The sequence below is a fragment of the Sinohyriopsis cumingii genome, chromosome 14 (assembly GCF_028554795.1).
Source record: "Sinohyriopsis cumingii isolate HCF-2022 chromosome 14, ASM2855479v2, whole genome shotgun sequence".
In the NCBI taxonomy this organism is placed as follows: Eukaryota; Metazoa; Mollusca; class Bivalvia; order Unionida; family Unionidae; genus Sinohyriopsis; species Sinohyriopsis cumingii.
Window position 1 is genome coordinate 20,279,708 of NC_142974.1, and position 27,214 is coordinate 20,306,921.

General features: G+C 34.9%; 1 protein-coding gene across 1 annotated transcript in view; it reads left to right on the top strand.

Annotated features, from left to right (window-relative positions):
• LOC149783381 (structural maintenance of chromosomes flexible hinge domain-containing protein 1-like) overlaps positions 1–27,214 on the top strand; it is a 163,547-nt gene that overhangs the window by 68,354 nt on the left and 67,979 nt on the right. The window contains exons 25-33 of the mRNA XM_089931608.1: positions 1,089–1,223; positions 2,706–2,865; positions 5,713–5,780; positions 7,992–8,134; positions 13,094–13,229; positions 16,305–16,382; positions 20,544–20,699; positions 21,472–21,597; positions 22,037–22,116. Coding sequence (XP_089787734.1) covers positions 1,089–1,223; positions 2,706–2,865; positions 5,713–5,780; positions 7,992–8,134; positions 13,094–13,229; positions 16,305–16,382; positions 20,544–20,699; positions 21,472–21,597; positions 22,037–22,116 — 1,082 coding nt within the window. The remainder of the gene's footprint in view (positions 1–1,088; positions 1,224–2,705; positions 2,866–5,712; positions 5,781–7,991; positions 8,135–13,093; positions 13,230–16,304; positions 16,383–20,543; positions 20,700–21,471; positions 21,598–22,036; positions 22,117–27,214) is intronic.

A 27,214-nucleotide genomic window follows, 5' to 3' on the forward strand; every position in this document is an offset into this window, starting at 1 on the left:
CTGGATCTCCCTGAGCTTATGTATGGGCTAGATCCAGTCCCCACTTTCTCAAATCTTGTTAGGCTTGCCCTCTGGACCCGTCATGTCTGAAACACTCTTTGATTCAAGTGTTGTACAACAATAGAAGAATTTTGCTCTTTTTGCCTTTGTTTTTAATGCCTTATTTTATAGTTTTTGCAGTATATTTACATTTAGTTTTTGTGTCTCATGATTCATTTTTTTACTGCTTGTATTAAGTACAGTGTTTAGCCCACAACACTGGGGTTATCCAAAGTTTGAGAAACTGAAATGGACAATATGGGTGTATATTCAGTGGTTAGAAAGTTGTAGTCTGTAGGTTATGTAAAAAAAAATGCAATCTTCATATTTTAAAATTGATTTTGGGAGGGTAATGCAGCTTAAATACTGCAGTATATACAGTAAAACATACCTAGGAACAGTCAGGCCTGTCATCCACAGACACCTGTCTAGTTGTAGATATGAAATACCATATAAAAGATAAATTATTTAGCTCTATTAGTTTCAGTCTCTCAATGGAAAATTTGGGGAAAAAACATTAACATTGAAATAAACATTAGCAACAATATGGAAAAAACATGGTTTAGCATGACCAGAGTAACCTATCAGTTTGAATTTTCACTATAATATTTATTAAGACCATATCCCTTCCAGATAAAGTTAACCTGGTGTACAGCACTGTGCATAATTGATGTTGATTGTATAACACATTATGATTGCACAGTAATCCCATATTTGTGAATGATTAAATACTAATGAATATTCTTTAAAAAGGTTTAACTGCCATGCCTGAAGATCATGATGCTCTGATGCTGAGTTTGTGATAAACTTTTAGTTTTCCATGCCTGAAGATCATGACGCTCTGATGCTGAGTTTGTGATAAACTTTTAGTTTTAAGCCAGTTGAAAATGATTTACAAAAGTGAAGTCCTTTGTCACTGACACACAATCTCAAGCTCAAACTCTAAAGTTTTATTACATCCAGCCCTTGTTATCATGTTGATTGACCTGTAAGATCAACTTGAAGGTGTGCTTGATTGCATTCTCTCTAAAGGTTATGTTTTATTTCAGCTTACTGGTGCACAGAGTCTGCCCAGCTATTCCATGGACTGCTCTAGTGGAGGTACAGGAACTCTGACAGGAGATCCAATATTTTTGAAGAAGATCAAAGAGGGACAGATTATCACTGCAAAAATAGATCTGCAGGTAGTGATTTACATGGATGAGGTTAAAGTTGTAAAGCAGTAGAAATATGAGCCTGTATCAAAAAGAAATTGGATTTGTCTTTCCAGTTACGGGTTTGCAATATCTGGCAAATGATCATTTCTACCATACTACTTGATGTCAGTTAACCATTTGGCAAAACAATGTGGCCATGAATCAGCTAACATACAACACATTCCTTTGATCTGTTGATCAGTCTAATCATCCAGCAGGGTGAGAATGTTTAATCTCTACATAATTATTTAGATTGTTCAAGCAGTCAAACAGTGGGACACTTATACAATTAGCATATCAAATTTCAAACCTTTTTAACTTCAACATTTTTCACCAGATTGTCATAAATTTTCATCACATAAATAAAAGTTCTTTGTTGATAACAGATTTTATGCCCTAAATAATTGCATCAGCAGCATATAGATTTGTTCATCTCTCCATCCTGAGAGGCTTCTTAAATGGTCTTTACAACTTTAAAAATCTTTAAATTTGAAAGCTGATTGGAAAACTCATTGAATTGAACAAAATGTGGTTTAATACTTGAAAAGCCCCTCAGTTTGTTGAAAAACTCTGAATTTTCAGAAAATGACTTTAATTTATCTAAGGGAATACAAAAAGTTAAAACTAAATAACATTTATCATTGTTTAAAATAATAAATTTTTTGTACATATTGTCCAAAATTGAACAGTAAATAAAATGTGATAAAATTTGGTGGATCAAATGATGCACAACTTTGGTAGTTAACACAGTAACATGGAGACGGTTAAATTTCCATAAGACAAAATACTCCTTGAAAACTTCCTGAAACCCTTTAAATCATAAACTCATCAGAGCTGTTGAAATCATGTTGTGAGGAAGACTGTGCAAAAATTGTTTAATGTTGGCAAACAAAATTTGGCTTGCTTATTTGTGTGCATATCTAGATGACCCAGTCCAATATTCAATCCATTATAATAATTTTTCAAGTTTTTGCACGCATATGAACATTTGGACTTGGACACATTTGATAGAAAAACCCTAACTTGTTTGCATGATTAGGCAAACACCATCACAGGTCGACAAATGAAATATGTTATATGTGTGGATGACCTGATTAGATTAGGGGACCATGTGTGGATGATTTGATTAGATTTGGTGACATTACATGCATGACCTGATTACATTAGAGGATCATGTGTAGATGAATTGATTAGATTTGGTGACCATACACTGATGACCTGATTAGATTAGGGGACCATGTGTGGATGACCTGATCATGTTAGATGACCATATGTGAATGACCTGATTAGATTTGCCTGGATTATAGCATAATTTAAATGTTTGTTAAAGCTTTCAAATTAGTTGGACTGAAACTTTTTAGGTCTATATAGTTTTATGTGCTACAGATGTTTTTAATATTTTGCTTTATTTATGAGTTAAAAGAAAAGACATGAAATTTAATTCCGCTTTGAATGTATATTGTGATATAGGGATACAGAAATGTGAAATCAGTTGAGAGGAGAGTAAAGGTCATTCCAAGTGGCCGCATCTCTGACATTGTGCTGAGCTATCAGAAAGATGGGAAGACAACTTCAGTAGAACTGAACCAGGAGATCCAGATGCCAGCAGGCGAAACATTAGAGGGTTTTAGTGAGTACATGGAAATTTCAATGAACTAAAATAATTATAAATAATTTTTGCTTACAGTCTTAAGTTGCCATTTACAGTTTTTCTTTGTGGCTGCATGTATGTATACATAGGTAAATTCTCATTTATTTTCTATTATGCATGCACTAGAAAGCAGTGAAACTTGGATATAGGCATACAACAGTGTCAAGCCTGCACCAAGAAATAGTGAGGATTTTACACAAGCAAGGTTTATACAAAGTCTGAAAAAGGTATGCAGAGAAGAAATAAAACTATGAGAAAGATTTCCCGTATAGGTCTGAAAAATGGTATGGAATTTCAGGTTCTTGTATTTTATTGTTGTTGTTGGTTGGATACATTCATGTGTTGCAGTGCTATTCATCTTCACAAGAGTCACTAAAAACAGGATGAAATATGCAACTGGTTAAAGGGATTCATCTATACTGGTTCTTTTAGGATTGATGATCAATAGTGTAGATTAAACACTGAAAATAAAACATATTTAACAACATATCTGTGAACAACAAATAGTATTATTGATGAAGAGAGATGAATTGAGACATGACACAGACTTTGAATACATGTGTATGAGGGGTCTGGAAGAAATTGCAAACTAGTCTGGAAAAGGTCTGGAATATTTGTAACAACAGCTGTATAAACCCCAAGTCAGTTACAAGCCAACACTGAGAAATAGTGAGACTTCAATATAAGCAGACACCCATATCAAGCCCGGACTAGGAAATAGTGAAACTTGGGTCTAAGTAGACAACAGTATGAAGCCGTCATTTACGAAATAGTGAGACGGGTCTGAGCACAACATTATCAAGCCATCACTAAGAAATAGTGAGACGGGTCTGAGCACAACAGTATCAAGCTATCACCAAGAAATAGTGAGACTTGGGTCTAAGCAGACAACATTATGAAGCCAGCACTAGGCATTGTTAACATTGTTACAGTTCTTTGTTACAGCTTGATTTTAAAGTTAATGAAAATCATTTACTGCACAGCAGGAGTTGATTATGGTAGAGAAATGTGATCAGTTTAGGGATCTATGAGCGAGATTATGAAGATAAATCTTAGATCTATGAGTGCGATTATGAAGATAAATCTTAGATCTATGAGTGAGACTATGAAGATAAATCTTAGATCTATGATTGAGATTATGAAGATAAATCTTAAATCAATGAGTGAGATTAAGAAGATAAATCTTAGATCTGTGAGTGAGATATGAAGATAAATCTTATATCTGTGTGAGATTATGAAGATAAATCTTAGATCTATGATTGAGATTATGAAGATAAATCTTAGATCCATGACTGAGATAATTATGAAGATGAATCTTAGATCTATGAGTGAGATTATGAACATAAATCTTAGATCTGTGCATGAGATTACGAAGATAAATCGTAGATCTATGATTGAGATTATGAAGATAAATCTTAGATCCATGAGTAAGATTATGAAGATAAATCTTAGATCTATGAGTGAGATTATGAAGATAAATCTTAGATCTGTGCATGAGATTACGAAGATAAATCTTAGATCTAAGATTGAGATTATGATGATAAATCTTAGATCCATGAGTGAGATTATGATGATAAATCTTAGATCCATGAGTGAGATTATGAAGATAAATCTTATAAAAATTTATCTTCTTATATGCTTCATCAAGATCTAGGTTTATTTTTGACATGAGCAACATCCATGTATAATAATTGTTGTTATGATAGTCTGAGCTGCTGAACAATCAAGAAGCCATATTTCTGAAAAGATTTTGATCAGGTTTGGTATGTAAGCATGTATCATCAAGGTGTTTTGGATGATTTTGATTACGGTTGACATTCATGCATATTAATTAGGTAATCTAGCATCTGATTGGTTGAGCTTGTATACACTGCAGGTCATCGTTCTGATCAAACTTGGTATGTATGCTTATATCATCAAGAGTTTGGATGAGTTCAGTTGTGAGCAGCATATCCATGTATTAATGACTTGCATCAGACTGGCTGAGCTTGTCATGCAGTATTTCTGTTTAGACTTTTGAGCATACATAGTATTTAAGTGTGAACCATCATGTTCTTGGATGAGATCGATTATGAGTCCCATCCATATATATTAATGTGGTGGTCTTGCATCTGATTGGCTAAGCTTGTAAACATTCCAGAGACTATATTTATTAACAGACTTTAACAAGACTTGCTGTGTGAACTTGTATTTCAGATAAGTTTGCTTTTGAGCTGTATCCACATATATTAATGGGGATCCATGCTGTTCAGATGGTGGGAATCGATCCCACAGCCGATTGTTCATGAGTTCAGTGTCTTAAACACTGAGCCACCAAAGCACCCTTGAATGTGTATGCCAATGGTTTCTTGACTATGACTCCTAGGATGAGGCTACAAGTGGTAAGGAATGCCCCAGAAATCCATGTTGGCTGAACAGATTACCTCACCATATAGTGCCAAACAAGTCTGTATACATTAACAGTGGGGCTGTGAACCATTTCTTAGTTGTGACTCTTGGCCTAGTCTAAGGTGGCAGTTAGAGCTCCAGGGGACCATGTTTATGGTATAAATGACTTGGAAATATAAATATACCAAAGAAGAGAAATGACACCAGCATTAATAGACAATGTATTAGCCATGTGCTCCAAGTTTTATTTACCCTCTGTACTTTAAATGCATATGTAAATTTGCATTTACAAGCTGACATATGTTCATATCCCCAGGTTAGCAATATGAGGACCACTTGGTCCTCTTGTTTATTTAAAAGTTTATGGAAATAATTTTGTTAACTTTTGTGGTTATAATTTTTGTATATTTAAAATAAATTCTTATGTCTTTATTCCAGGTATGAAGTTAATTGATGAAGCCGGGAGGGACGTTGAAATTGATGACAAACTTGCAAATAAAATTAAGGTGAGAATTCAGAGTATTGATTTAAAAACCAGTATTGACGTGCCCATGTGTAATGACATGACCTAGTATAATGATATGTCTCTATGTAATGATGTGTCCTTTTGTAATGACATGTCCCAATGTAATGACATTTTTCTATGTAAAGATGTGTCCCAGTGTAATGACATGTCCCTGTGTAATGATGTGTCCCTGTACAAAGTGGTAATGATGTGTCAATGTGAAAAGAGAAGGGAGAAATATACATTGTGGATCATTTTTTGTTGTTTATTTTAGAAGGTTTTTAATATTCTCCTTCATTTGCAATCTGGTTGAATCTTCTGAATAAAGGAAAGAAGAAATAAAAGTAGAACTTGAAAAAAATAATGCATGATTTTCACACATACAGTTGATTTCTCAGTTTGATTTATTAGAAATTAGTGCAAGTCTGTTAGTTGTGTGCCCTAAATAATGCCTTCTTATTATTACAAGTTTTATTAACCCAGTTACTCTTTATTTGCGTCAAAGAGCTATCCATTATATCAAAATGTTTATATCCTGACATGTTATGATTCTTGTCTCGTCTGAATTTACACGTTTCATATGCCATTCAGAGGAAACAAGCAGTGCTTCCAATTAGTTTTTATACCTCCACTGTGACATGAGAAAGTGGCATATCATTTCACTGCTATCTCTCTGTCCGTGAGTCTGTACATCCATTCTGAAACTATTTTAGCAAGATAGGATAAAAACTATTTCAATTAGAGCCATACAAGTTAACACAATATACTGTGGGAATAACTAAATGTCCTGATTAGATTTTCAGGTCATTAAAGTTATTTTTTTATTTTTTTCACATCTTTAAACATTTTGTGGACCTCAACATTTTAGTCAAAACCCTTCCTAGCATAACTAAGAAAATAACTAGAGATTGAACATGGTAATTTATTAGTACTATTTGTACTTTTATGTCAATGACATGATTAGACTTTCAAGCAATTACAGCAGTTTTTCAGTTTTTATATGTTTTTGGGACTCTAACCTTGACAAAAAACTTTTTATAATGATTAAACAACAACTGTTTGAGATAGATGAAATATGTTAGGCATGTTTGTATTCGTATGAACATAACCAAATTAGATTCTTAGGCTTTATTGGGATATAGACTTTTTGGGCCAAAGTACTTTTTAGCTAAACCCACATGAGGTAGAGAAATGAATGTTGGTACATGTGGTTTAATGTTTGTCCATAAGACCAGATCAAATGAATTTTGGTATGTGTGTTTAAATGTATGTCCAGATGACCCAAAAAGATTTAGGCCATTACAGCAATGTTCAAGCTCTACACTTTAAAGAAAAAAAAACTTGGACTTTTGGGATCTGCAGTTGTGGATATATATATTGCACAAAAATCTAGTTTAAAATGTTTAGGAAAAACATATTTTATACTCTTTGAATTTTCCACGATGGTTAGTTCTATGATATTTGACACATATAGGCTATTTTGTTGATAAGATTACACCACAAAATTCTCTCAATCACATCAAGATTTTGACATGTAGTTTAACTGATGTCAGTTACATAGGCAGATAGCTCAGAATCACAAGCATGAAAATAGTGAATCAAATACCATCCGCTCTTTGAACAATGACCAGATTAATTTCCAACCATTTTGTCATTCGGACATCTTTTGTTATGATGATAAGGTTTTAAAATTGAAAGCGTTGTTATATTATCTTGGTTAATGTTATTAAATCAACATGTATAAATTAAATCATCTTGTATCAATCAAATTGGTATGTAGCGATCAAAATAATGAGAAATATAAATCTGTACTTTATATTTAATGTTATGGTAAATATCAGTACAAATTTCCATGCTTATCTTGAAACATATTCCCAGTAAAGTAAAAAAAAAAAACTAAACTAGGAATGACATTGTTATTTTAAAGAATAATATATAAAGGAAATATAAATGTTGGTTACCATGAACTCTTGGTGTTGAAGTTGAATGTTCTTTAATAAAAATCAAATCTAACATTGAATACATTTGTTTCCATCAACTTTCTTTCAGAACTTGAATATTCAAGTGGAATGAGTGTTATTGCAAGGTGATTTGACTATGAGTGTTATTGCAAGGTGATTTGAATACGAGTGTTATTGCAAGGTGATTTGAATATTCCTTAAACTCATCGTAACTTGTACCTGTGTTATCATTGTCATGTCATTAAATTCAGATAAACTGGGCATCCAAGCCTCCCAAGGATATATTGTTGAAGGGTCAGTTACCTGGTGTACGAGCTTCCACTTTAACCCAGGAGATCAAATACTGCCACATCAATGTTGTCGACTGCAATGTGGATTTCAGCTTCCTTGTCAAGTAGGTGTTTATGTTCCTAAGTGTTATGGTTTATTGCTTTGTGTATTGAACTTTTAGCAAAATTGTTATTTTTTGTGGCTAAGGGTCCCAGCAATTCCCAATCACTGAAAAAATGTATAGGTTTGTGTATATTACCTTGCACAACTTTTAGTTAATTATCGAGCTCCTATGTAAGGATCATTACACAGAAAAAGTATGGAAAAAACACCCTGTCACTCATTGTCCATAAAATAATAGCTGAATGAGTATTACATTTTTAGAAAAATTGGCACAGGTTGAAGGTGACACTTCTCTGACCAAATCCAGAGTGTATGTTTGCTTTTGTCAGCATGACCCAGTTATGGAGATCACATCAGTTTCCACAAGAGAAGTTCTGTTCAGCCAATTTTATGGGAGATCATAAATCACAAAAGATTTCCCATAGTATGATATACTTCTGGTTGACTTCATCATTTTTTCAAAGCTCTGTAATTACTATTATCAAAATTGTATAGGCATTTTTTCTTTTTGATCAGTTCATGAGAGACAGAAGTTGCAACTACATTATTTTATAACCAGTCTTGAGAAAGGTTAATAGTGCTTAGGTAGCAACTGACACCATGCCATAACTTCATTATATAATGATCACATCATTTCAAGCTGTGCAACAAGCAATGATTTTGCAAAAGTGGATATTCTTAATTTAAGTTAGATCCATTATTGCAAACTGTGCTGGCAGATCTCTGTCTATGCAGTTTTTTTAGGGTTATTTAGTCAACAAACAATATAGACCCTGATGTGCCTGTGCATTATGCAATGGCTGATCATGGTCTAGGCTGATTGCATTTGAATACAGACTATAGGCATATATATATATATATATATATATATATATATATATATATATATATATATATGGGGCCCCGAGTGGTCTAAAACGCTCTTCATTACGCATCACTGCCATCTCACCTCTGTCTGCGGCGGTTCGAATCTAAAATTCAGCCAATGTGGGCATGTGAGAAAGCTTGCCAGTAGCTTCTCGTGGGTCGGTGGTTCTTTCCAGGGTTTTCCAGGTTCTTCCTCCACCATTAATACTGGCCGCCATGTATAGCCTATTGTGCTGAAAAATGGCGTTAAACCCCACAACAACAACAACAACAATATATATATATATATATATAAAATTTTGACCATCCAGAATAAAAACACTCAGTAGCAGTCTTTTTTTTTTTTTAGCAGACTTACCCTCTAAAATGAGACCACCCCTGAATAGGACAACTTGTTTACAGACTAACTGATGGCCTTAATTGTTGGGTTTTTACCAATTTATTTAAATACTATTATTAATCATTCAATAATTATTGACTTTTGATGATGGTTGATACAGAGATTTACCAACCTAAGAAAAGTAATATACATTAGGTTATGGGCAGAGGTGTGCATTATATTTCCTGATCAAAGATTTATCAACCGAAGAAAAAGTATATTTCCTGATCAATAAATCTTTGTAATAACAAAAATCAAAAGTCAGTAATATTGTATTACATGGCTTGCAGTATTTGGCAGTTTTTTAATACTTAAATTTTATTACTGGGGCACTCAATGAAGTTTGAAGTGTATACAGAAGGAAACAAACCCAATAAAAAGCAGGTATTTTGTTTATTGCATTTGATGCTGATATGAAACTGTATAATCAGAATCATACGAATGAAATAAAAAAGAAAAACATGCATAATACTACAGGATAGTATAATATCTGTATGAAGTTTTTCTCTTTTAATTTTCTGAGCCTTTTATCAGTGTATCAACTTCTCCATAGATTCTCTCTGTGCACTTACATGATTTCAAATTTTTTCTGGCAGTTCAAAATTTATCTTGAGCTTACCTGGAGCCAGACTGTTGATTAAGGCAGCTTTTGCTGTTATACACTACAAGTATATTTCTCTTGAAGCACCAAATCCTGATAAATGAGAAAGTTGTCGCTAACTTAGTTCAAGATGTGCTGTGCTTGTGCACAGATTGCTTATTTTCACAAATGTTAGTAACAGTGTCTATAGAATACGAATTTGGAGTCAGAACTCTGCAGGGAAAGTGCCTGTGCTATATTACGTCTGAGATAAAAATAGGTACAACTGCTGTAATATGCATTCAGACTGATTGCAGTAGTTTATTTATGCACAGATTTAGAAATAAGCCAATAATCTGCAATTTTATGAAAATAGGATTTTGTGTGCAAACAATCATACTGTTCATACAACACAGATACATTAAAACTGTCATCTGATAAAGACTGGAAGATGTAGATGATAAAGCTTTTCACTGAGAATTCAAATGTTAAAAGGAAGATACTACTGTATTTTACCATATATGTTAGGACACCATATTTGTTGGGACACCATAAATTAATTTTAAAAGTATTTTTTTTGTGCACTGTATGTTTTGGGACACATAATTTTTTTTAGTCATAATTAGTGGGACACCTTTTAAATCATTTGAAAATTACATGTCGGAAAATGCATTCCAACTGAAATTTTAGTTTTAAAAATATAAAACTGTGTACTTGAGATAAAACTCTTTAATCCACTGCAGCAGCATCTCATTAACACAACTCTTCTCCTGCACATGTATGATCCATTCTTTCGGTACATGAATATTTTTTTAGCTTTCTCATACCGTGAAAAATTGTTAAAGGCAACACATCACTTGAAGCGGAAACTGCAAGGACAAAAGTCAGATGTTTTCAAATCTGTACTAGTCTTGCTAATTCTTACACTTTTGACCCCCATCTTATCATCAGTCCATTCAGGAATGTGATCAAAGTACAATAGACTTTCATCCATGTTAATGATCATATTGTCAGCGAAATGATCTGTTTCTCTTCTGGCCTTCACAAATTCGTTATGTGATTTTATTTTCTCCAAATCTTCTGGGTGATGCTGGGACATCGATGTTCACGCACGAAGCACTATATTGTGTCACTTTAAAAATTGTTCCATTGTTTCACTTTATTTTCAAAATTTTCGTGAATAGTTGTGAAAAGGAACCAAAGTTAGCTTCCATATCTCGGCCGTTTTTGTATATTGAAAAATAAAAAATAAAAAATCAGCTCACTTAAAAGATTCCATTGTTGGCTTCCAAGGTCAGTTTGCTTTGCAATAAAATAACATTTGTATTGATATCCTTTAAAGAAAAAACGGCTTCAGAGTCCAAAGTCGGCTTCCGAGGTCGGCTCACTTTGTAATAAAAATAACCTTTGTATTTGATGTCCTGTTGGTAAGTTCAAAGAAGAAGTTTACCACTGGCTGCCAGTCATGTTTATTTACCATCAGGGCTTCTATGTGCTTGGCATCTGTAATACTAATTAATACAAAGGTGCACTGATGTCTGTGGGTAAATAGCAATGACACTCTTGTAACCTGCGCTGGTGAAAAGATTGTCACTTGCACTCAAGTTAATGTGTTTTCAAATAATGATTTATATTTATGAGATACTGTGATACAGTAGACCTGGATATAATTCAATCCTGACTATTTTGCACCTAACACCATGTCATGCGGGAATGGCAGTTGTCTTCAGTATATTGGTTGATTATTTCCCTCTCGTTTGCGAAATCGTTTGCTTCTCTTCTGGCCTTCATGAATTCATCACAAGATTTTATTTTTTCCAATCATTGTGGGTGACGCTGGGTCATCGACATCTGAGCACAAAGCACTATATTGTGTCACTTTAAAATTTGTTCCATTGTTTCAATTTATTTTCAAATTTCCTGTGAACACAGGTAAAAAGGAACTCAAATTTGCTTTCATATCTTGGCTGTCTTTGTATATTCAAAAAAAAAAATTGATTCACTTCACAGAATCCATAGTCAGCTTCCGATGTTGGCTTGCTTTGCAATAAAATAACCTTTGTATTGATATCCTTGACAAAAAAAGTAACCAGAGTCAGCTTCTGAGATCGGCTTGCTTTGTAATAAAAATATCCTTTTGTCTTTGATGTCCTGTTGGTAGGTTCAAAGAAGGAGTTAACTGCTCACTGCCAGTCATGTTTATTCACCACCAGGGCTTCTATGTGCTTGGTATCTGTGGTTACAGTTAATACAAAGGAGTGTTGATGTCTGTGGGTAAATAGTACGGATACTGTTATAACCCAAGTTGGTGAAAAAATTGTCACTTGCACTCAAGTGAATGTGTTCTCAAATGATGATCTTAGCACCAGTTTTCAGTCAGATAACATGTTCAAACCTTTGAGCACAACCTCACACAATTGTTTCTTAATGTTCATGTCAATTGAACACCATGGTGTATGGCATCGGACATAATTGATACACGCTACAGTATGGAAGCCTAGGCTACTTATACAGATTTTGCGGATATATTTTATTCTTAAATGCTCATGTTGAAAAAAGGAATAAATGATAAAAACACAAGTTAGTTTCTTTCTTTTTATTATCAATTAAGCGTTTTATTTACCTATTTTATTGCAAAGTGTAGTGTGTGTGTTGGGGGGCAAGCACAAATGCAATACAATTTTTTTTAGTTTTTCTTAAGTCTTGGGACATATGACCAAACTGAAAAAATGTTTCACCATAAGTTCTGGGACAGGAAGAAAATAAAATTATTTTATCATGTTGCAACATATACAATAAATACGGTAATGTTCTTTATAAAATGTTGGGTAATGCATTCCTTTTATTCTCTGTCTACTCAGTGGAAGACAGTTTATTAAGATAGCCTTTTTGGTCACCCCATTTTAGGGATGTTGTACCATTAAGAAAGTTCGTGCTAGCTTCAGTCAGGTAGTACATGGGCTCTCAGCTAGTTCTCATATGTTAACACTGATGTCTATGGGAAATGAATTAGTGGTCTGAGTGCTCATATATTTAAGTTAAAATATGACAGAAAAATAAGGAAAAGAATCAGAGACATATCTTTGAAGAGCAGGTGTCAATAAATGTTTTACTGTCTTTGTATGTAATTTCAGAGCAATCCCTGGAGAGCCAAACACCATGAAGTGTCAGTGTATGGGAAACAACACAATAGGTGTAGGACAATACCTGGCCTCCAGTATACAGGTTCAGGTCAAGGACAAGTTTGCGAATGACATTGAAGACATGGAGGTTTGTTTCGTGTTTAATGTCTGCCTGCCTTTATGTCTGTCCATCTGTGTTTCTCTTTGAATGTTTATTCTGGCTGCAGGTCTCTGGCTTTTTGTTCTATGTCAGTTTTCCTCTCTCTCTCTCTCTCTCTCTCTCTCTGTTTATTTGAACAACTATTAATTTATTTGTCTGTCTTCTTTCGATAGTTCTTTGGCATTATGTTGCAAAGTAAATTACTTTTTTGTCTTGGTTTCAGGCTTTCTGTCTTAAAGTTAGTTACTTTGCATATGTTTCTTTACCTCTGTTACTCTCAGTATCTGAGTGTCTGCCAGTCGAGATCTCTGACATTTTGTTTGTTTAATGCCTTTTTAACACTGTCTGTGTCTTTTTACCTGTCATTCTCCCTTTCTGTTTGTCTGTATGTTTGCATGTTTGGTTATTTATCTGTTTGTGTCTAGAGCTCAAGCTTTCTGTCTCACTCTTTGCTTCTTCTTTATCACAATCAGTATCTGTTTGTTTATCAGCCTGTCCATCTTTTTACCTTACTTTGGTTTTTTGCTTTTTGTTTTCTTTGCATGCCCCTGCACATCTCTTTGTCATTGGTATCAGACTCTATAAGTTTGCCCATATCTTTGTTTATCCATCCAGCCATTTGCCAGTTTTCTCCATATCTCTGTTTATCCATCCAGCCATTTTCCAGTCTTCTCCATATCTCTGTTTATCCATCCAGCCATTTCCCAGTCTTCTCCATATCTCTGTTTATCCATCCAGCCATTTGCCAGTCTTCTCCATATCTCTGTTTATCCATCCAGCCATTTTCCAGTCTTCTCCATATCTTTGTTTATCCATCCAGCCATTTGCCAGTCTTCTCCATATCTCTGTTTATCCATCCAGCCATTTGCCAATCTTCTCCATATCTCTGTTTATCCATCCAGCAATTTTCCAGTCTTCTCCATATCTCTGTTTATCCATCCAGCCATTTACCAGTCTTCTCCATATCTCTGTTTATCCATCCAGCCATTTACCAGTCTTCTCCATATCTCTGTTTATCCATCCAGCAATTTTCCAGTCTTCTCCATATCTCTGTTTATCCATCCAGCCATTTTCCAGTCTTCTCCATATCTCTGTTTATCCATCCAGCCATTTCCCAGTCTTCTCCATATCTCTGTTTATCCATCCAGCCATTTTCCAGTCTTCTCCATATCTCTGTTTATCCATCCAGCAATTTTCCAGTCTTCTCCAAGTCTCTGTTTATCCATCCAGCCATTTACCTGTCTTCTCCATATCTCGGTTTATCCATCCAGCCATTTTCCAGTCTTCTCCATATCTCTGTTTATCCATCCAGCAATTTTCCAGTCTTCTCCATATCTCAGTTTATCCATCCAGCCATTTTCCAGTCTTCTCCATATCTCTGTTTATCCATCCAGCCATTTTCCAGTCTTCTCCATATCTCTGTTTATCCATCCAGCAATTTTCCAGTCTTCTCCATATCTCTGTTTATCCATCCAGCAATTTTCCAGTCTTCTCCATATCTCAGTTTATCCATCCAGCCATTTTCCAGTCTTCTCCATATCTCTGTTTATCCATCCAGCCATTTTCCAGTCTTCTCCATATCTCTGTTTATCCATCCAGCAATTTTCCAGTCTTCTCCATATCTCTGTTTATCCATCCAGCAATTTTCCAGTCTTCTCCATATCTCTGTTTATCCATCCAGCAATTTTCCAGTCTTCTCCATATCTCTGTTTATCCATCCAGCCATTTTCCAGTCTTCTCCATATCTCTGTTTATCCATCCAGCCATTTGCCAGTCTTCTCCATATCTCTGTTTATCCATCCAGCCATTTACCAGTCTTCTCCATATCTCTGTTTATCCATCCAGCCATTTTCCAGTCTTCTCCATATCTCTGTTTATCCATCCAGCCATTTACCAGCCTTCTCCATATCTCTGTTTATCCATCCAGCCATTTTCCAGCCTTCTCCATATCTCTGTTTATCCATCCAGCCATTTTCCAGTCTTCTCCATATCTTTTTTTATCCATCCAGCCATTTTCCAGTCTTCTCCATATATTTGTTTATCTATCCAGCCATTTACCAGTCTTCTCCATATCTCTGTTTATCCATCCAGCAATTTTCCAGTCTTCTCCATATCTCTGTTTATCCATCCAGCCATTTTCCAGTTTTCTCCATATCTCTCTTTATCCATCCATCCATTTGTCAGCCTTCTCCATATCTCATCTGTGCACCATGTTCTTAATTAATTTATGAGTTTAGGTTTACACATCTGTCTTTTTGTCCACAAGTTAACAATCACATGATAACGACTAACATGTATCCCCTGCATCAAATGTTGGAAGTATTTCCTAATGCTCTGCATACATTGTTGCCTTGTCCTTCCATGCATATATCTATAAGGCCTTTATGTTTCATATGTAGGTCAGTTTCTTAAGCACTGTTGGCTGTAGGGTCATCAGAGAGCAGGTAGTGGGACATTCTTGTTCTGTCAACATGTTCCTATTTTTATTCAGGTTGCATTATGCCACTGTAACACACTTTCCTAATGTATTTAAGGTGATGTAGAATAGGCCTGACATGTCGTCCTGTGTGTCATAAACTATGATTAAAGTCCTGATGCTGGCATTGTGTATATCATAAATGGTGATTTAAGGCCAGATGTGGGTGTCATTTATGTCATAAACTGTGACTAAAGGCCTAATGCAGGTGTCATGTATGTCATAAACAGTGACTAAAGGCTTGATGCGGGTATATTGCATGTCATAAATGGTGACTAAAGGAGATAGTAGCACAGTGGTTAGCATACCAGACTCCAGACCAAAAGGCTGTGGGTTTGAATACTACCATCAGGTTAGACCAATCAGCCAGGCCATATCATTTTATTCTATTTGCCTTGACACTATACAGACTGCTTGTATGGCTTTACCATAAAATAAAACTGATTCCAAACCAAAGTATTTTCTATATTTTCCTTATTTTAAAATTGTGTTTGATTAATGCACTTGTACTATGTTGTCATTATTTTTTCTATAAGTTACTATGAAATGTGAAAGAAATGATACATCCATCTTTTTCACATTTGCAGAAAATCGATGCTGCGACTCTAGAGGTTAAAGGTGAAAACTTGATAGAAAAGGACATCACTATTACAAAATCTAAAGGGGTAAGTTATCTTTATATAAAGTTTTTGATGAATATCTTTGAAATGTAAACAAATAAAATTTCAGTCTTGAGTTGGTCTAGAAAACTTGGTTTTTGGTCTTAGTCTAATACTCCAAACACTTTCCTTGAGAAAGCTTGCCAGTAGCTTCTCGTGGGTCGGTGGTTCTTTCTGGGGGTTTCCCCTAGTTCTTCCTCCACCATTAATACTGGCCGCCATGTATAGCCTATCGTGTGCTGAAAAATGGCGTTAAACCCCACAACAGCAACAACAACAACCAAACACTTTTCTTCCATTCGTATTTGCTAACAAAAAATCAGGTTAATGTTTCTCTCAAAATTAATGGAGAAAATTAATCCCTCCCACCCAATAGTTGTTGTCAAGCCTGCCATGATTGTGGAAACACAACATAGGGATCATTTTGGAGTCAGTTTCCATGTGAAATGACCATCCACACTGGATTAAGCTCATGATAAAACTGTTAGCTCATCTGACTGTAAGGCCAAGGGAACTTTTTGTATGCTTCTTTGTGCATCGTTCATGAACATTTACTTTTTCAGGTTCTTCTCAATCCACTGGACCAATTTCAGCCAAGCTTATCACTGAGAATTCTGGAACAAAGACCTTTCAAGTACAAATGATTCTGTTATGGCCACTGTTCTAAAAAGTTAAAAACTTTAAAATTGCTTCTTCAACAAACCACTGATCAGTTTGACCAAATTTGACATAGAGCATCCTGGCATGAAGACGTTTGAAAATTTATAGAAGTGATGGTGATCCATCATCAGACGTGACTACCATCCCTAAAATTACAACAAAAATATTAAACATCCACTTCTCCAAAACTGTTTTTTTTTTACCAAAACAATTTGCTAGATGGCACTCTGGTCTAAAGGGCTTTTATGTTGTATAAATAATGCCAATCTGTCTGGCCACTGTTATTAAAGAGAGAAATCCTTTATATGACTTCTTGTCCAAAACTGCTGTACATAATCTGATCAAGCTTTTGGAATGAAAGCCTTTTATATTATATGTACAATTCCAATCCGCTATTAGAAATGTTTGCTATTACTAAAAGTAGGTAAACCTTTAATGACATTCTAAAAATTTACTAATTCTGGCAGCATTCAGGCCTGAAGGCGTTTTAAATTTACTCAAAGAAGGTTTGGCCTGACATCAGATATGGCTGGTGCTATAAAAAAGGGAAACATTTCCTATCAACTCCTCACAAAACTGCTGAACAAAGTTTAGCTAAATTTGACCAACATTCTAGGAAGAAAACCTTTCATTTTGTATGGTGAGGCTGATCTGCTGTCAGATATGTGTAATGTTAACTATAAATAGAAAAAAATTTACACAGCTTTTCATACAGCTTTTTATAAAATACTGTCCAACAGAATTTGATTAAATTTTACATGAAGCATCTGGACAAGTTAGTCTTTCAGTTTTTCACAACGATGCTGATCCGCAATTCTGTATGGCCATTATTACAGTAAGCAAAATAAGGTGTAAAGGACTTCTCAATTACGAGTTAACAAACTGGACTAAAGCACACAAAAAGCATTTTGGCATAAGACTTTAAAATTTGCATAAGCAGTGCAGATCTTTCTTCCAATAGGAAGGCATTGCAAAAAAAATATAAAATCCTGTATATGTTAGAAAGTGATATTAACCAAAGTACTGTGGCCAGGTGCTTTTGCATTTGGTTTTCATATGTCAGCCAGATGAGTGATCTCAGGCTCACTTGGAACTCTTGTTTATATATTCAGTTTCTCAAGTAACTTTGGACACATGTTACTTTGTATGTTGGTACACACTGATGTGTGAGAAAGCGTCTTGTGGGTCGTTGGTTCTTCCAGGGGTCTTCCTCCACCAGATATACTGGCCACCATGTTTCGTGTGCTTAAAAAGGGTGTTACAATAAAAACAGTTTGATGTATTTAACATCAGTTTACCAAAAGCTCAAGGGTGTGAGAGACATGCAGACAATTTCCAGCTTCCTTGTTTGTATACCAAGACATTTGGATAAATGGACTGCAAATAAATGATTATTCACTGTACAGTAGCAGCCAGGTTAAAAACAGGAAACAGTTGTTAATGGATATGCCTCATCTTTGTTTCCTTTCAGCTTGAAGGCTGTCTTGTCATATTCATTGAAACACAATGGAACCTCCATGTGAAAGACTTCTGCAAAAATGTCTTATAGATAGTTGTCCTTAATATAGAGATTGTACAGGAAAAGTTTTTTAAACAAAGCAATTAATGATTGTTGGTTATATCCTGGTTACACTAAGTCAGGTTCCAAGCAGTTTTTTTTATTATTTAATTTCAAACAGTACACAGAGATTCCAGTCACTATGACTTTTATTAAATTATTAAAAACATTTGTGAAACTTTTGCTTTCCGAATTGATGAAATCCATTCAAATTAACATTTTCTGCTATGAATGTTTCAGGAGTTTTCTGTGCTGACACAGGCGGGAAGAAAAATACTGCTTCATCAGTATGATAAACTGGTGTGAAAAAATACAGTTTCTCAATGTTAACATGAGTTTGTCATTAGGTGAAAAATGGAGATAACGATAAAGAGAACAGAAAGATACAGATAACATCTGACGAAATTTAGTGTTTATAATTATTGTTGTGGCAAAAAATGTAGATGAAATTCAAGGTTCTAGAATTGGATGAATGGACTACTTACTCTAATTGGATCTTACTTGTTACTTACTGTTTTCAGGCCTTAAGAATTCAGTTTGTTACTTTAATGATCATATTATCCATTCCAGACAGGTTGCCTAGAGTTAAACAAGTGTATGCTTGGATTTCTAATAAACATACTTAAAGGTTGGCATCTGTGCATGTGAGCTCATTAGCTGTACTGGTCGTAAACCAGGAGAGCTTACGGAATGATCTATTGTCTGTTATTAGTCCATCCATTAGCACAAATGTTTTATCGCTATTCCTTCTAAACTACTTGAAGGATTGCCAACAAACTTTTAAACACACATTCATCTCATGGTCTAATTGCCCTAAGTGAACATTATGCATCTTGGACATTCACTATGGCCATCATGCTAGCCATCTTGAAAATTTTGTTATCAACTAAATGGATATTCATATCAACTTGAGGTTATAACTGTAAGTCTTGTTGGTTTCAAATGAAAACAGTGCCAATCTGACATCTGATAAGACCACCTACAGCCATCTTGAAAATCTTATCACTACTCCGCCTGAATGGAAAGTTATATTGACTTCGGATTTTTAACGAAAGGCTTTTTATGATGTCAGGTTTGCTCTGAATGAAAATGGTTTCAATCAGATTTCCAATATGGCCATGGCAGTCATCTTATAAATCTCTTTATCACTACTTCTACTGAATGGACGGTCATATCAGTATAAGGTTTTCAATACAAAAGTTTTTATGTCAAGTTGGTCATGAATGTAAGTAGTGCTGGCCTGATGTCTAATATGGCCACCACAGTAGCTATCTTATAAATCGTGTTATTACCCTCCAGAGTGAAAAATAATATTGCTTTAGGGTTTTATCTAGAAGACATCTTGTAATGTCCATTTGGCCTTCAATGAAATCGTACCAATATTACATCCAAAATGTCTGCCATAGCAGCTAATTTAAAAAGTTTGTAACTGCTGAAGAATCTGATGGTTTCAATACTACATTAAAAAGAAGAAATGGTCTTTTCTTGAATTTCTAACATTCTTGTCAGCTAGAAGAGTGTCAGTCCTTTTAAAGGACTTGTTTTTGTTTTATCTGTATTGTCACTCTTACATATCCGACTGATAATGTGAGTAGCATGCTCATGCTGAAATGATTTTTGCCATAGTTCTTGCGTGACAGTATACTTATCTGGCTTTGAAAGTGCGTCTTTTATACTGTAATCTTTATTGCCCACAATATAAGATCTCATACTGATGAATTAACTATTGTCATTAATTATCAAGGTCGATTATTTTGAAGAAAATATTTAACAGAGGGTTTTTGTTGTTGGTTGCTATGATTTAGTATTTTTTTTTTGTGGTTATGGAAAAGGACATGATAGAAAACTGGATTTCTACAGAAAATGTTTTATTCATATTTGTAGGGTATATTTCATAGAAGTGCGATCCTTGTTTTTTTAGTTCTTAACATTTTTGCATTTATTTGCAGGGTTTATTTATGATAAATAATGTCAAGTTTTCTGATGGAAAGCTGGGTCGAAGAGAGTTACAAGTATCCTGGAAGGATCTGAAAGATTATGTCAAGCTTGAGATGGTAGTTGGACCAGCCTCCCAGCTTGCAGTTATTGACTATGATCCTGAGCAGGTGCGTATTTTTTATATTGTTAAAATGGCAGAAGATATTTTAGGAATGCATAATGCAGCAGTGCTCTGGCTAGATAGATCATTTTTTTCCCAACAATTTTTAGCTCATCTGGCCATAAGGCCAAGTCAGCTACTGTAACACTCCTTTGTCCATCATCATTCATCCATGGTCCATTCACATTTGTTATTACAGTTTCCTATCAAAAAAGACCTGACCAATTTGCACATGATGATTTTTTTGGAAGCATTTTGTATTCAAGACCTTTTAGATTTTGTTCATTGGATGCTGAGGCATCAGCCCAATATGGCTATCATTACAGAAATCATCAGCGATTCCTTCAAATGATTTCTCAAAAGCCATGTTACAAAATTTGAATAAATATGATGGAAAGCATCTTGGAATCATTGAAAAAGGAGGAAGAAAAGGATATTCAGTGATTTCTGAATGATTCAACATGTTTCATATATTTAATGTAATAGAGAAGACAAGTAGCAATTTGGACTCAAAGTGATATTCAGTTGGTAATATTAGCACTTCATTATCCCTGCATTGTTAATAATTTGTCTGTAAAATCTCACTATGTTTTCCAATATTTTGATGACCAGATGACCTATAAAAGCCATACAGATTTGATAGATGTGGCTTGGAGGACTGGTAAGATTACCAAGGAACCAGGCAATATAGGATATATTTTAAAATGTGTTCAATCATAAAGCCTAGATTTCATTCTTAGTATTATCTAGACTGTTGATCTCCTTTTTAATTATTTCAGGTAATCATGGTTTACAATGAAAACAAGCTTCCTTCTCCACTGGTTGTTCAGCTGTTTGATGCTTTAGACAACCCTGTCAAAGAGGCTGATGTCAAAATACAAATCACCAAGGATCCAAAGATCAAGGTATGGCATGATCTTCTAATTATGTTAAATACATAATGTTGTAATAATTAGGATGTATGTTTGTGTTTAAAATGCATGTGTGTGTGTGTGTGTGTGTGTGTGTGTGTGCTTGCGTGTGTGCGTGTGTGTGTGTGTGTGTGTGTGTGGCATAGTAGTGATGCTTGTGTTTAAAATGTGTGTGAGAGAGAGAGAGAGAGAGAGAGTAGTGATGCATATACCACTGAGGAGATTGAGGTTGGATATCAATTATGAAAATGTCATGGGTGTCATATGTAAATCCAGTTGTAAGTGTTAAAAAAAGAAGAATATCAGCAATTTGGTCTCCTAAAGCACTGAAAGAGTTGTAAATTGTTCATATCAGGCAAATCCCAGTTTGTAGAATAAGGTAAATTGTCCTGTTATTTCACAATGCTGAAAACAATGTTCCATTCTTTTCCAGTTTATACCCACTCCAGGTCCAGTGAAAACAAACAAAGAAGGGAAAGCTGACTTTGGTATTTTCACTGTCACTGCTCTCAGGTAATGCCACTTGTATAAGAACTAGAAGTATGTATTTGAGACTGGTAATACCCTGCTGCACCCTCTTCATCTTTGCTAAGTCAATTCACTTAATTCCATATCAAACCATTACACATGTAGCTAGCCAAAACAGTGTTTGAACATGTGCCCTCATGTGGATTAAACAGTGCTTGTAGCAAGCTAAACTAATTCTTTAATGAGAGAACTCCTGGCACGTGATGGGTATTCAGTATGAAGACTTCTATTATGTCCACATGCATTGAATGAGGAGAAAAAAACGTGAATGGTTTGATTGAAGAAAGTGACATGCAGTCTTCCTAGGCAAATAGGAAAATCAAATAGAAAAGTGGTGGATGCTGATTTCGTCAGGTACATATGCCATTGAAATGTATGTACATGTAGGATAGTAGTCTGGTTCCCTCTATATATGGTAGATACTATTCAAAACTTGATCCAGCTAAGAAAAGGATCAGGAACCAGACTAATCCAATAGCTGAAATTTATATTATGCCAGATACATGTACACTTTCCATAAGAGCTGCAAATGAGCAGGACTGAATGAAAATTTTGTGTGTAAACAACAGATAAGAATTTAACCTCATCTAGATAATGGTCATTTGAAAATATTTTCCATTTTATGAAAAATGATAGTGAATAACGTCAAACAAAACTCCTGCAAAGTTGACGATCAGAACTATGACTAATTTTGATTCACTTTATCATATTGTTGCATTGTGTTTCCAATATTTTGCAAAATTTTTTAAGGATCAGGATTGATGTAATTTACACCCAGAATACAAAATTGTTCATTACACAATGTTTATAATGGCATTAGCTATCATTACCAATTCCAGAATCCTCTTATAAATGAGCAGGGTTGCATCTAGGACATGTGATCATACAAATCCCCCCAAAATGTAAGATTGCCCGCAAGATTTTTAATCCTATGTGGCTGAAATTGCTATAAAAAAAAAGAATTGCGTGCGTTTTTTTTGTTAATCATGCATTATTTTATTATTTTTTGCTGTAAAATTCCTGGTTGTCACTTTCAGCGAATATGTTGTATTTGTATAGTTGTAAATACATCACGTATCTCTGTGCGTCATGTGCTCAATTCTGATTGGTTAATAACAAAGGTCGGAAGAGCATGTTTGATACAGCGACCTGTTTGGTGGGACGTGTTAAATGGCTAAATCAATTAAAACTCTGGCACTTTTTCATTATTTTAGCAGTAACACTTTTAATAACAGTCAGGGTGCAGATGTTTCTGTCAGTAGGCACAATGGCAGCGAACAAACACTTCCACAGGCTAATCCCGTATCGGATGATGCTAGTGATGATGTGCTTAAAGATGGCAGTGATGAAACTAAGGGTCCATCTAACGCCAAGAAAATAAAGTACTTTTCAATTCATGCTGGAAACAAAATTGACCATGGCATGATATGAACGAAAAAAAATGAGATGCTTTGCAAAAGGTGTGTAAAAACTGGCAAATAAAATCCTTTCACACTTGGAAATGAAAATTTCAGGACATCAACCCTTGACAGACATGTTGAATTACCAGCTCACAAACAGGCGATTCAGGATTTGAAACTAAGTGAAAATCTTAAAACTACATGCATGGCAGCTATCAGCAAGAAATCTAAATCAATTATTCATCCTATGTCAGTTGCCTATTACTTGGCGAAGGAGAATATTGCTTCTCTAAAATATGGTTCACTGTTGTATTTTGTTGACTTTCTGGATTTGGTGTTGGCAACATAAGAGTAGGAGGAAACACAACATATTCATCCAGGACTTCTGTATAGCAGTTTCAGGTAGGTTCTTTTATTTTATTTATATTTTTTCTATTGAAATTTAGGTGGAAAAAATGGTGCATACTAACAATTAACCAAAACATGATCAGTTAGGTTCCAGTCAGTGCATATCTTGAGAAATCCCAGTGTTACTAAAAATAGCACCTAGCATCATGACCAGCCAAGGAAATTGCATAGGGTAGCTAGTCGTCATAACTTCCTGTCAATGCTTAATGCTGGATAACATTTTTCTTTTTTAATCAATCTGGATTATTGGTACCTGTTTCTTTTTTCATGAAATTATTTCCTGTCTAGACCCGTCACATTTCAGTATCACTGTAACAAATTTTCGTGTGTTTGAAATAATGGTACAGTCGCTGCTGTTTTAATAATTTCCAGAACATGTAAGGAGTTGCTGTCGACATCATGATACAGTACAGTAGTCAAACAAATCCCACCGCTTGAAACTTATATTATGCTTTAGTAAATAAGTTATTATTATTTGCTCTGATGATCATTGCAGCAAGTGACAATGACCCTGATCTGCTTATATCACAACCGTACATATGTAGGGACCCATCAATGATGTATGTAATACCAACGTTTTTTTGTTTTTCAAATCATCGTATACAGACAGGCATAATCACTTCCTTCATTGCTATAATTGAATGACTTTAATTAACAGAGACAGAAACAGTAGTGCCATATTATTTTAGCATTTAAACACCTTGATGGGATTTCTTAAATTGACTAAATTATCGCAAGGTAACATCCATAGACACTCCATAGTCTTAGGTTAAAGTTCTTGCACAGATTGCATCTGATTTTGGTCATTTTACTTTGGGGTTTTTAAATAATATATTTGTTTTACATTTCTCAAATACTTTAATAATAATAAAATAATGATAATAAAATACTTTTATACTTTGATTTATCGTCAAGCTTTATTTTTTCCAGGGTTGCATAGCAACAGTGATAGAATCTGAGTTAATGCAGAAAGTACTATGTAGTCCATTCATTAGCATCTTAGTTGATGAGTACAGACATTTCAAATACCAAGAAGCTGGTCATTTATGCCAGACTCATTCAACCAACCATATTTGTTTCTACAGCTCATTTTCTTGGTAATGTGTCAGTGGAAGGCCAATCACACACTGCTGAAGTTCTTTTCAAAGAAGTTGTCAAGTTCTTGGAAAAGAAGGAGATTCCTCTTGAAAAAGTTGTTGGTTTTAGCAGTGATGGGGCATCAGTGATGCAAAAGTGGTGTAGCAACACAGTTCAAGGAGAAAAGCCATCACGTGATCAGCATTCATTGTGTGGCTCATAGATTGAATTTGTGTTCCTCTCATGCATCGAAAAACATTCCATACCTCAAGGAAACCTTTGAAGGCGCAGTTAAAAACCTGCATTTTTTTTTTTTTTAAATCTGCCAACAGAACAGTGGAATATAAGGAAATCCATAATGTTCTGGACAGTCACAGTCCTCAACTGAGAGTCAGAGATGTGCATGAAATAAGATGGCTGACATTTTATTATGCACTACATGCAATTTTTCACAACTGGGGGGCTCTCATGAATTATTTTAAAAAGAATAACAAGACATAAGAGTGTCAAGACTTGTTGAATAAACTCATAGACTACAGATTTGTGGCATGCATAAATATTATGATGGATATCATACCTCACTTAGCACAGCTAAATATGCTTTTACAGAAATCTGACTTATATAGCAGCTGTGTCACTGGCACTTGATATTTTGAACTCTACCTTAGAGAAAGCAGACATGGGAAAATCCTATCACCAGACAGACCTGCCTGTTGGAAAAATTGAAATCATCTAATGATGGAGACAAAACTAAAATCACTTACAATGGTGTTGAACTCAAGTTACACAGGAGCACATTGAAAAAAGTTTCATGTGATGTGTCTAACCTTGACAATGAATTGTTACAGATTTGCAGGTGGAGGTGTCTGCAAGATTTCCAAAGAGCAACACACAAGTGGCAACAGCATTTGAGGGTTCTTGGTCTATATAAACTCACATTCCTATCTTCCGAAGAACAAGAAATGTATGGTTATGATCAGATACAAATTCTCTGTGATCATTTTGGTCAGGAGAAGAAATCAAATGAAGCTACCAGTCTCCTTTTATGTGACCCAAAACATGTTTTGACAGAGTGGTCTTTTGCTAAGACTATCATTAAAAGAGAAATGTACCCTAGAGACAACAGTTGTGGACTCTGGCAGATTGTACATAAACATCGTGCAGACACATTTCCAAATCATCTTAAATTAGCATCAGTGGCCACGGTTATGTCATACCAAACTGCTGACTATGAGAGGATTCAGCAATCAAAATCGAACCAAAACTGCAAGAAGAAGCCATCTAGAAGAAAGGGTTCTCCAAATACATGTGATGATTTCAATTGAAGGACCTTCTCTGAGAGACTTCAAATTTAACAAGGCATTGGTTGAGTGGAGGATGAGGAAGGACAGGAGGCTATTTAGGAAATAGTGATCATATTTGCAGAATAATGCAGTCACAATTACAGTCTGTCTGGATGAAGATGTAGATATGTTCCAGTAAAGAGTTAACTGTTATAGAAACTGTATATATCCCTAATTCATTTTGAGCTTTGGACTTTTCCTTAAAAATTATATTTTGTCATTTTGAAAGGAAAATATGTACTCTTCTGATCTTTCTTGGTATGGATTTGTAACCAATCAGAATTGAGCATGTGACACGCAGCAAGTACATGACACTTTTTTAAGATTGGCCAGAGGAGTGACACTCTTTGCAGTCTATGGTTTGATTCTTTAATGGTTAGTGTGTAGATATAATATTGTTATTAGAAAACATAAGACTTTGATTTCAGTTTTAAGTGTTATACTATAACATACAGAAGACATGATATGCAGTTAATGCACTTATTATACTTGCTATTGGTCTTTTTGAATACATTGAGGTTTTTTTTACACCATACTAGAAGCCCCTGCCCCCCCCCCCATTATGGCTATGTTGGTCCACCCTCCTTTTTCAGATTTCAGTGTTGGCAAGTACCCACATTTATCAAATCCTAGATGCAACCCCCTGAAGGAGGATATTCTACACGAATTTAGGTTACTTGGCTTAAAATCCAGAACCACTGAATATGCCTGGGTTTTCATTTTTAATAAATACTTCCATAGAGTGGGTACATGGATTCAGAAAACATTGCCACTGTGAGAATATATGAATATGTGTAGGTAGTAGCATTTATATTCTGCCACTTTGAGTAATAGACATAAAACTGTGTGATTAAC